Consider the following 13,117-nt stretch of genomic DNA (forward strand, 5'->3'; position numbering starts at 1 on the left):
TTCTCTTTGCACTTTCGATAATACTACTGATCTTACGTCTTAAATACGTGAACACTCATTAAATATATGAAGGTTGGTTAAAACTAAAATTTGAAAAATAATTGTTTTTTACTAGGTCTATCTGGCTTAATTAGTTTAATTCTAAATATTAATTACTGAGTAAAAATAATCGTATTACAATTGTGACAGGCATATGCTGATCCGAAAAACCCACTAGCCAATATCTTATGGATTCATCAAGATAAAGCATCCGCACCATTTCTAAATTTGGTATGTCTCAACCAAATATTCTCAAATTAGTGGAACAGCATGCTCAAATATTAGGCGGTTACGCATGTGACATTTTTATTTCAAATGATGAAAAAAATTTAATATTTCTATATTGACTTGATTTTTTTTTTGTTATTTACATTATGAGAAATAGTATTACTAATTAATCTTTATATATGTCGTAGCGAATTTCAGTAGTAAATATTTTTTACATTTTATCGTGTATTTATTTTTAGCTTACATTTAGTTTTTTTCTATTACTATTTATTACTTTGTATTAAACTTAATGCCTTAGAAATTATTTGTCCCCCGCATTTTCAAGGTTAAAAACAAATTAGGCAAGAAAAGTAGCGGCATAGAAAGGACTAGCCTATAAGCAAAGTATATAGATTTCAACTGTTTAACCTATAAATTAAATCTAACCTATACCCTATCACGTGCTCCTGTGCTCTATGGCTTACCTAAGATTCATAAGGAGGGGAACCCGATAAGACCAGTAGTTTCCTTCGTAAACTCTCCTTGCTACAAATTATCCTCTTGGCTTAACAATACTTTAAGAGAAGTAACTGGTTTTCGGAACGAATTCTCCATTAAAAACTTAATTGAATTTACCAATTATCTAAAGCATATAGATGTTCCAAACAATGCCATTTTGCTTTCCTTAGATGTAAAGAACTTGTTCCCTAGCATATCCTCGTCAGATTGTTTAACATTGGTTGAGATCCTGCTAAACAGTAATAGTACTTTGCCAAAACTGGTGGTGGATAATCTTATTCACCTTTTATTATTAGTGTTAGAACAAAATTTCTTCAAATTTAATGATCAATTCTTTAGGCAAAAATCTGGTCTCGCCATGGGTTCTTGTCTTTCACCATTTTTGAGCGAGGTCTTCATGAGTCACTTGGAGGAGAAAATCATGAAAAGTCGTTTTGCGGGGTTTTTGAGAGCTTATAAAAGGTACGTGGACGATGTGTGCGTGTTGTGGGTTGGTGACGAGATTGATTTATTGGATTTCTTGTCATTTATTAACTCCCTTTATAATCAGATCTCTTTTACGCTGGAAAGAGAGACAAACGGAAAATTACCTTTTTTAGATCTTTTTTTATACCGAAATAATAACAGTATTTCTTTTGAAGTATATCGCAAACCTTCTGCAACAGATAATATAATCCAATTTAACTCCAATTCCCCTTATCAACACAAATATGCAGCCTTTAATTTAATGTTCTACCGTTTATTTAAATTACCTCTGTCCAAAGATGCTTTTCAAAAAGAACATAATATTATAAAAATAATTGCTGTAAACAATAATTTCTCACTTTACAGCTTGAACAAATTATATAATAAAGTATATATAAAGTATATATAGTACAAATTTTGTAATAAATATAAACTGTCCTATCACATCTTCCACCCACCGAACAACATCACCAACAATAATAATTTTAGATGCCTTAGTTATTTCGGCAGCATTTCCCAACAAGTTGCAAATTTTTTTAAGCCTTTCAGCCTTTCCATAGCTTTCAAAACGACTAACTCGCTAAGAAAGAACCTAGTAAAGACGTTGGATAAAAGTGACCCTCTATCTAAATCGGGTGTATATTGTCTTAATTGTAGGGATTGCCCTGCTGTTTGTGGGACAATCAGGAAGGAGAGTATCCACAAGAGTAAAGGAACACCTAAGCCTCGTTAATAAGTTCAGGGACACCGACACCACAGAAACTAAGTCAGCATTTGCTAATCATTTATTATCAACGGGTCATATTTTTTCCGTCCCTGAAAATGTTTCCATTATTCACGAGTGTCCTAAAGGTAGAAAGTTCGATCTCTTGGAAAAAATGGAAATCGCCAAAGTCAAAAAGAGTCCAATTTTGACATGCGTTAATGATGTTTTCACCTTTGAGCCAGGACTTATCTTTAATAATCTTATCTAACCTCTTGTTTCTGCTCACGATACGCATATATGCCTTTGACTCTAATATTCATAAGCAGGGCTGGCCGAGTGGTTAACGGTCTGGTGTTTCACCGAGATCGACTTTAGAGCGTGAAATTTGAAAATTTATTAAAAAGTTGCAGTTTCTATAAACTTTTTTAACTTAATAAAACAAAAGCAAAAGTCGTCAATAAACTTATTCAACTAAAATATAAACTTTTATTATTTGTCTCTCACTTTTAATGAAAAAAAACTTATAATTCAATCCTTTTGGTTTTTACATCGTTTTTTTGTGTTTTTATTCTTGCTGTTATGTAGGTACTATTCTAAATTTCTTGATTTTATTTTTTTTTATTATTAACACATTTACAAATCTGAGGTCTAAGTGGGCTTAAATCTTGTATGTTTATTGGATATTATTATCTGAAACATTCTTTTACTTATTTATTTATTTATTTTATATTATAATGTATTATTTATTGAAAACTGTACTTTGATAATAAATATATTTCTTCTTTTTCATTTACAATGCATGGTAATAAATAGTTAGAAAGAGATTTACTTACGCTACTAGACTTACATATATAAAAAAGTTTAGTAGTATAAAAAAAAATATTGGTATTTTAAAATTTTTGAGCTGAACTTAAAAATAATATTTGTAATTTTTAAAATCAATACAATTAAAATTTACAAAAAAACAATTTAAAAAGTCGATTACAAAACTTTTGTTTTTTTGATCTAACCTTCTAGTGTTAATTTTTTTGAGTGACTCTTTAATTTTTTTGAAGTATATCTTAAGACTTTTAACAATTTATGACTCTAAATTAATTTGTCATCTTTCTCCTAAACTCGACATTTTTTCAATTTATTTTTGTTTCAATAAGTCAAATCAATATAAATTTTATAACCATTGTAATTGACAGTAACTACTAATACACAAGTACTTGTTATAAAAATGCAATTTCACAATCTAAGTGGAAAATGCTGTGATATTCTTAAAAAACTTTTAAAAGACTAACAGGAGAGCTTAACATTGACGTTAATCATGAATAATAGCGAGTTGAGTAAAGCGATAGGTAGGATGCAAATTTACAGAGACGATGATAATATTTTTGCTACCTTGCGTTTATTTGTTAACATAATTTGACAAGCTAACCTCAATTTAAAAGAAAACAGACAATTAAAGTAGACTAAACAAATTTAATAAGTTATTTTTTCCTCAAAATATTATTTGCCATAGTTGCATATGACTACTTTTTTAAAAAAAATAAATAACTTTTTTTATGAGAATTAGAATATGAATAACTATAAATTTATTTATATTGTGTGTGTAAAAACATTTATAGAAAGATATATAAAGGTAGAAACGGACTCACATAAGCCTAAGCTTATGCTTTTTAAACCTCTTTAACCTCTATTTATGTATAAAAAATATAAATATATCCTTTAAAATATCCTTTTAAAAATGTATCAACGCCCAAATATCAAAAAACAAACCCTTTGAAAAAAAAACGTTTTAAAACTAAACATTCTTTGTTTTCTTTACAGCTGTAGCAATGCATTTCCTGTTTCTGTCGGCGTTCTTCTGGTTAAATACCATGTGCTTCAACATCTGGTGGACTTTTAGGTAAGTTTTATTTCGGCCACTAATCAGTCAATAAAATTGACATCGCGTATTGTTTTAGTCAAATGCAGTCAATTTTAAAATGAAAAAAATTATTTTTGTTTTTATTAAGAATATTCACTATTAATATAATCGTATCGAGAAATTTGTTTGTTATGCATAAATTTGTTGCATTTTTTTCGTTTAGGTATTTGTTATAGTTCACTCAACGATATACTGTTGATCTTTTGACTGCAATAAAACCCTAATTATTTGTTGGGTCATAAAAAGACCCAAAATTATAATATTTGTGGTCAGAGCCGGATTAGAAATTTAATATTTACCTGTATTGCAAAATATTAAGTAGGTACAATAATGGCAAAAAATTTTAATATATGTATATACTTACACCTAAATTTAGTCCGAATTAAAATTTATGATCTTAGGTCTGTAAGTATTATACATACCTTTACGTCTGTAAGTACCTACCTAGGGTCTAATATAAATAAGAAGACATTGAGTGGAACAATTTAGTTGTAATTAAATTCTTTACAAATTACATCATTAGCAACCAAAATATCACTTTTTGGTCCCTAGCTCATTTTCCAAAACTTAAATAAATATTTAATAAAACATAAAAAACTTAAAATAAAATAAAATTGAAAGGGAGGTCATGCGATGCATCATTTGAAAGCTCCCACTAAATGCTTTATGACCCTAGAATATTAAGTCATTACTTAAACCCATAACAAAAAGGCAGCCTTTCAAAATGTTATTTTTCGCATTTGTATTTTTATTTAAAACAATTAAACTTTAGGTAACACAAAAATGTAACTATTTCACTACAAAAGATGTTAAAAATGTGCACCCGTTAAAATAGTAAAATAATTTATTGGGGAACTCTTTACAAACATTTTGGAAATTGGCAGCATCAATATTGCGACATGCATTAATCATTATTTGGCGAAGATCGAAGACAGATTCTGGCTGGGTGACGTAGACTTTTTGTTTCAAGTAGCCCCATAAAAAATCTCACCGCTTAAGGTATCACCGATTAAGGTAAGTATTAGTTAAAGATTCTTTAACATTTCTGCTAAAGTGAGGCGATTTCCCATCTTGTTGAAAATTTATTACTAACTGAAATTCATGAGGATTGACTTTAATAATCTCAAGGATGGTGTGGTTCTACTGCATTTTCCAACATGTATAAGTAAAGGTCCCCTGTCAAATTTCAATTTAAACTCTACAAACAACAATATACCTACAAACACATTACACCTGAGTAGGTGTCGTAAAGAGAATAAAAATAAATAAAAAACGCGAAAAAAATGGCGTCCCGTCGCCATTTTGAATTTTTCCAAAGGAACTAGTGACAAAAAAATGTATAAAAATGTATTTAATTGCTAATGATGTGTGCAAAATTTCAAATTTTTGTATAAACATATTCAAAAAATTAAGAGGGGAACAATTAAGAGCCGCACTATATATTATGATCCTATTTTATTATTAATTTTATTTACTCTTATATACTTTTATAAATAAATATTATTTATCTCGTCATTTTGCCTTACTTTGGAAAAAAAATAAGTAGTATTATTAAAATAATAGTATACAAATTTGTGTATTTTTTGTACTTATTAACTTTTTCTAATAAAATACTATTCTTTATGTAATTAGTCAGTTGCACTTAGAATCATTTTCAACCTGACCCTGTTCCCTTTATCACCTCTTAAAAAAATTGGACCTTGCAGAATGGGGCTTTATGGTCTAATTGACTTATTAAGGAGTCAACGGTATATCTTTGAGTGAACTATACATACCAAAATATGTATAAACTTACGCAATAAATTAATAAAAATGTATTTATATGTTTTTAAGATAAACCCAACGCTATTTTAGCTTAAAGACGTGTTCGCCCACTTAAATCCTTATTTTTATGTATGAGCTTAACAACTAGATTAGAGGGTCTTTCGTTTTGTCACCCTTAAGCTCCAAACCCACCCCTCTAAAAGTGAAGGGTCGATCTTTTTACTCCCGGTTTGCTGGGAAAATCTAATTCTCGGATGATAGGCAATCACTTATAATACTAACACTTGGTAAAGGTCTAAGAAAGATAGGGAAAACATAGTTTTATTTTCAGAAGAAAATATACATTTTGTGAAAATTTAGGGATATTGCATAAGAGAAATTATATTTTGTATTTATTTAGAGTGATATGACTTTTGAGAGTACATATTTAAATAAATACTTCTTGCATTTAACGTAAAGATATGTGATTTGTATCCCAAGTATGTATTTGTCTAATTGTCACTAATCATTAAAAAATTTCGATCAGAAACATGGTGAAAACTGGTTAAGATCTGCAGTGTATGATAGCGGTTAAGTGACTGGTAAAAAAAAACAGAATAAGTTTACGCAAACGTCGATTTTTCGGTGAAATTTCTTCCGAAATCAAAGATCGTCGATCAGCTGATGTTTTACTTTCATTTGCAAAGTTTGATCATCTGTTTACCAATTTTGATTATTAAAGGTAAGCTAGATCGAGCGGTATAAAATATCATCAAATTTTCTAATAGTTTTGCCCATGAGACCTGAATATACTAATAAACTTACTATAGAAGCCTGCGAACATATTAAATACATATTTACGTGCTCAAAATAATATTTTTTTGGATATTTTTAATTTTTGGAAAAATGTTAACAACTTGCATTTTTACGTAATACATTTTCCATTAAAGAATAAAATATCCGGTGATTAGAGATTAGATAGGTTAATTAGAGAATATTCTAGCTTGGCGTCTCTTAGCTTCTTGAATTCAAACCTGCTTAAATCTTTGCACTTGCATAGCATGGAGAGAGTGTCTTCTGAGATTTTAGTATGGTCAAGTGCTTTCTTAGTATCCGTCAAAAAATTCAAAAATTTTCTGTATGTACAATTAAAGAACGACTTTCCTGTTGTGGGCCAAAAGGTCTGCAGTGAATTCAGGCTTGTTGAAAGTGCAAACCTACAGAAACGCTTTAGTACTAGTAATTTGTGGCTTCGGCCTTCTCTGACTAATCTATCTGCTTCTTTCTTTTCCTAATGGTTGTCATTGCGCTAGTACAACAACCAGGCAGAGAAATAACATTAACTTAGTGTTTTTCCTATTAAACTATGTATATCTTGGCTAATAAAAACATAGAACAAGTAAATGGATTTAAAAAAGATATTCTGAAAACCTACATTTAAAATCAGCATTCAGATGCTGAAAAACTCTAAAAATAATGTCTTAATAATTTGCTTCCTTCTCTGTTAAAGTGGTGAATCTCCAATAAAAAGAATATTGAAGGTTCATTAACTGTGATGAAGTCATTAAAAAAATTTCCATTAGAAACAGTGAAATGTGATTACTTAGGTACAGTGGTTAAAGAATATTTTTAATAATTTATCTCAACAATATATTATTTTCAAATAATTGAGCTTAAGTTACAGAAACTTCAAATGAGAGATAGTGAAAGAAAGTTAAACTAAGATTTACAAAGTCAGAGTGTATATTGCTCATAAAGACTCCCAAAATGAGACAGAACTTGACATTAAAAATTTAAATTCAGAGCAAGATAATTTGGTAATTTAAAAAAAATTAAGGAATATAGCAATATAAACCATTTTGAGTGAGCTGAAAGAAACTGTGTTTTAAGTTTTTCGTAATAAGTTAATTAAATAGTTACAAGTATTTATCGTTGTGATAATAATTTAAGTTTTTACGACTTGTAATAGGGCAATTTTGTTTAAGTTTCATAAGAACAATTATTTTGATATCACAGAATTTCCAATATTGTGTATTCTGTTGATTAACGACTTAGTTGGCTCACTCAAATGCCATAGACTAGCATTTGCCAATGAATTATAGCTTATAATTATTATTTTAAAAGAAAATCTACAGCTTTGAGCTATTTCATATGAACATGCCTTGAAAAGATATAAAAATATGTTAAACGTATTTTTATTAATATTCTGCCAAAAGAAAAAAGAAACTTTTTTCTGGATTTGTATGTACATTGGTTAAGGATGTGACAAAAAATAATTTGTAAATAGAGAGTAAAAGAGTTTTAGTGATGCAGAGATTGGAATCAGAGTGGATTAATGCGTGGATCAATAATACTTGGCATGTTGAATGATATATGGATAGCATGGTTAAATTACAATAACTCTTTAGCAAAGTAGGCCAATATAATAAAGCCATGGGTTTTAATATAACACCAAGAAAACTAAGTTCATGTAGCAACAAGGGATGACAACGCTTTTACTAATCTAAGCTAACTTTTGATAGAAAATCAATAGAATGTGTGAAATGTTTTAGATATCTTAAAATATGGCCATCTAGAAGCTAAACATCAGACAAAGAGATATAATGCCGTATAGAATCGGCTGGCGCAGCATTTACAAAACTTAAAAAGAATTTACGTATACGATTTCATATAAATAGAATGTTACATCTGGCCGATTATTCTAAACGGAGGTACTAGTAAGGGTTGGACTCTCCAGACAATAACATGATTAACAATTTAGTGGAATTTTAAATGTGAGCATATCGCAGAATTCTCAAGATAACATGAATGAACAAAGTAATAAAAGAAAAAGTTTTAAAAATGATAAACAAAGGCCGTTAACTATTCGACACTATAAAAAAGAGAAAAACAACTTACTTTTGCCAAATGTATATTATTATGCGTTATTAAAAATACAACTCCCTACAAATAATTATTGAGGGAAAGATCGAAGACAGAAGAAGAATTAAGAGAAAAAAAATGATATGGCTTTGGAATCTACACAATGGCCAGGTAAGTTAGATGGTAGTTAGATAAGATTTCGACTAGGTAGAGATAGAGTGGCAAAAAATAATGTGTTTGCTAACATCAATGAATGGATTGCAGATCAAGAAGAAAAGCTTTCATTCTCAAAAATCACTTTAAGATCTTGATTTATAAAAATTTAGAAAAATATATCTAATTATAGACTTATGATGTATTGCGAATTGACTTGAAAATATTAAAATACCACAGGCAGATTTAAAAAATTTGAACAGCGGAATTAAACCTAAAAATATCATGAGAATAAATTGAATCCTTAGAGATAAAAAAATTCTATAAGATAACAGATTTAAGATAACAAATATTAACTTTTATTAAATAATTTTTTTATATTTTACTTGAATGCAATACCCAATGCAATACAATAATGTAATCACAATTAGACACACAAGATTAACTTTATTGTACATTTTTAAAGGTTTTTTAGTATTTTTGAGTTTATTGTTAACTTATTCAATAATAAATAATTATTCTTTTATAGTTATAGAAAGAAATCTTGAGTGCCTACCAAAAAGGTTTCTTGAAATACGATGCTAAATTTTGAAACTTTAATTTTTCCGTCCCCCTTTCTCATTTGGAAATTCAAATCTGTAATGGGCGAATCACATTCCGCCCTAACGCTGTACCCTCATCCTTGTGAATATCAAACACAGTAGGGTCTCAATGCATCAAATTCACGTTAATGGTTGCTACATCAAAGTAGATTTTATTTGTCCCTTGCAAATATTTAATGTGACAATAAATCAGTTTTGGACCGGGGCAGGGCTATATCACTACTGATACTTTTGTTTATTGAACGATTTGGGTGTAAAGATTTTTTAAATTTACTATACAAAGAAAATATTTTATATATTAAGATGTATAAGAAATATGTTAAGATATAAAACCTTTTTAGTATCTTATATACAAAGTGTGCCGAGGATACAAAGGGTAGCGAGGTGCTATAATGAATAATCCAGGAGCTTTCAAAATTGATTAATAAAAGTCGCCACAAGAAATTACTGGAAATAATTTTCAAGTTTCTAACTCTGCCTTTAGGGAGCGTCATTGATATGATTAAGAAAAAAAAACGTTTTTTAAACATTCGCATAAAAATTTTAGAAAAAACATTACGTCGATAATTTTACTATAATTCAACAGTGTTTGCTATAAACTGTCAGAATAGGGTAGGAGAGGGGAGAATCTAATTAAATTTTGGTGTAATCTAGTGGTGCCCGCTATAGAGCCTTATTTTTAAAAAAAATTATTAATATATCATATTCAAAAATTGTTGTTCGTTATAAAAATGCTCTTTGTTAGTTACAGTTATACTTAAAAGAACAATTATTGACCAATGAAAAATTAATTGTTTTCAAAGGTCTCCGATTAAGAAGACTATGGTAAATGAAAAAAAAATTAATTTTATATAAGTAATCAGGTAGTCTTATTACCTTTTATTTTATTTTTTATTATATAGTCCAGATCAATTTTAATTTTTTGAAGTTTGGTCCATACCAAAAAGACATAAGATTTGAAGCCCTTTTCATGACCAATTGGCCAAAACAACATAAACAGATTAACATTAATAGTTAAACCATAGAAACACGTGATTTTTTTTGTGTTTACCGAGATCTTCAGATTTAATCATGCTAGACCAGTGGGGAAGACCAAAAGGTTTTGTTTATCAAATGCAACCAACCACATAAAATAACTGGGAGCATTGGGATTTCGCAAGTTGAACTGCAGACTGGCAGCAGGTCAGTGTTATTGAAAGAAACTTGACATTTTGTAATTCGGGGGTTGTTTTAAATAATTATTATAGGTTTCTGCACGTTGTAAGTTTGACACGTTTTTATGGTTTAAGTACTAATAATTTTAAAATAAATTTAAAGTTTGCTTCTGCCATTTAGCCTTTAAACTCACTTTAGATCTTATACTATTTGAATCAGTTTTAAGTCTGATAAAAATTTAAAGGAAAGTTCAGGGAAATAAAACAATAAGTAAAAATGAAAAAATGTAAAATAAATATGTCATTTATTTTTTATTTCTTATAATAATATTTTTTTGCTATAATTTCGAAATAAATGAAGATAATTATTAAGTGTTTCACATTTTTCTTGTCTTTACTTATTCTAAATTATGATTATGATGTAATAATTATGCCACTTTATTTAATTTTTAAATAAAAACAAAATAGAGAAGTCAATGGGTAACTATACTTCGGTCATCCTATCTTTAGTTACCCATTGACCTATTAACTCCACTGCAAGAATGGACTACTTCTTCAACTTTAAAAAAGAGAAGTGTTTCAAATAACGCCGTCTAGCCGGAACCACAGATTTCAATGTAACGAAGCGATTATTTCTTTTTAACTAGCTGGTAGAATATTTATTGATGAGTTACGGTGCCCTTAATGAAATACTCTGTAATTACTTTTATATAGTTTTAGTGGGGATCATACAAGCATAGAGAAAGAGTGTATTTTAAAGAAAGTAAATAGCAAATTTGTAATATGCTTGTAAAATTGTTCGATTTTCAAAAAAAAAACAGAGAACTTTATTTGCAAACCTTTACATTTTTGGTTTTTACAAATAGGCAATAATTAAAAAGACTATTTCAAAAAATATAGTCACTTTGTTGAAGATAATCTGCCCTCTCAAGTAATAATTTTAATGTTAAAAGTAAAATGTGTTATTAATAAATTTGCCCCTATTATTGTTGACCAATAATTATTTTAAAAACTATGTAGATTTTGAAGCAGAATACCTCACAAATATGTTTAAACGTATCTAGGATTGGCTTTTGTGTGTTTATGAGAAACAAAGACTTCGCAAGTAATCAACGCAGCCGTTCTCTGTCTTCGAGAAAAAAGAGTCGCGAAACAAAATATGCCGAAACACATTTTATTTATAATATATATCACGGTAGCCAAATAAATATTTTTATAATCCTTACTATAAAATCAAAATTATTCTATGCACATCTGCGCACCTTGAAGCTTTGATCGCCGGATAACTAACTACCCCAAAAATTAAAGGAAATCTATGTATATACACCATACATCCGTTTTCGCTCATGGGTCGAGCAGCAGCAGCCGGAGGGTAACCTACTAGCTGAATACGTTTTATCGTAACCGTTTTCGGTCTTACATGTCAAAGGTACCGCCAAATAACCGGCTGCATGCGTCTGCATCGCTACTAATATGCATCTCAGTCATGCATCGGCAGCGGCTATGCGTTTGAGTGTTTTCTTATTTTTTTTTTGTTAGTTTTTGCATAATGCGAAAAATAGTATACTAAAGGATTCTACCGCAGTTAAAATAAAATATTATAAAAAACTTCTGTACGTCGTTTTTCTAAATTTCTGAAGTTTTTTTTTTGACAAAACTTTACATTTAATCATAGAAATGAAAATGATACACAAGCGATTTTTTAACTTTCATTTATATTCAGAGTAGAATTCTTTCTGCAATTTAAGAGCAGAGTGCAAGTCACTAAAGAGACGATGGTATCAGGAGTATGTTTATTTAACTAAGATTTCTCTCAGGTTTAATTTGAAGAATGTTTAATAGGTTTGTGAGATTCAGTAGAAATAAGGTTCGGATTCAAAATGAAATTTCATATAGCAGCACTACTAGGTCCTCTGGTCGTGAGATCTAGTCTTGAGCTAATCTATTCGCCGATTTCTGAAATGTGTAGCCAGAGAGCTTGTTCAGTTCCCAATGTCCCAATTATCTATCTTAATTTCTGAAATCTATACCAAGTTGTCACTATTGGATATAAGTAAACTACCGGGCTCAGATGGTCTTTCCCCCAGTTTTTTGAGGCGGTTCAACTTTCTATTAGCACGGCCTCTGGTCTTCCTATTTGATTTGGTTATTGCAAGGGTTAAAAAAATTACTTAGCAATTATTTTACTGGAAAATATGCGGGTTATGTCAAACTTTTTGAAAATAACAAAAGGTGTGATTTTTTAATTACTTCTTTAAGTTTCCATCTACACTAACATCGTGCTTACATCACAGTTTCGCCGTGTTGAATTTAAGTAAAAAATCGTGGCTTGATTATAGATCAAGATCTGAAATTCGTTTCACATATTAATAAGTACCTACAAAAGGGTTTAATTAATCTTAAAGCTTTTTTTTTTAAATTGATGTTTTATGACCAAACAATTAAAAATTATCCTATGTGAATCACTTGTGCTCTCACACTTTATTTTTTGTGATACCGTATACGGACCATGCATTACCGCTTTTAACAACACACTCATACAGAAAATACAGAACTCTTGTTTTCGTTTTATGCATGGAATACGAAGATTTAAACCAATAACTCATAAAATAACTAAGACAAAATGGATAAATATGAGAGCTCGAAGGTTTGTTCACTCCATCATACTGTTCCATAAAATAATACAACAAAAGTCTTTGCATACCATACCTCGCCACCACACCGCTTTAACATTGCCTTACTAATCAACAAA

General features: G+C 29.4%; 1 protein-coding gene across 1 annotated transcript in view; it reads left to right on the forward strand.

Annotated features, from left to right (window-relative positions):
• LOC126742000 (probable G-protein coupled receptor Mth-like 1) overlaps nt 1-13,117 on the forward strand; it is a 160,058-nt gene that overhangs the window by 78,316 nt on the left and 68,625 nt on the right. The window contains exon 3 of the mRNA XM_050448523.1: nt 3,752-3,830. Coding sequence (XP_050304480.1) covers nt 3,752-3,830 — 79 coding nt within the window. The remainder of the gene's footprint in view (nt 1-3,751; nt 3,831-13,117) is intronic.

This window comes from Anthonomus grandis, chromosome 11, assembly GCF_022605725.1.
Source record: "Anthonomus grandis grandis chromosome 11, icAntGran1.3, whole genome shotgun sequence".
Taxonomy (NCBI): Eukaryota; Metazoa; Arthropoda; class Insecta; order Coleoptera; family Curculionidae; genus Anthonomus; species Anthonomus grandis.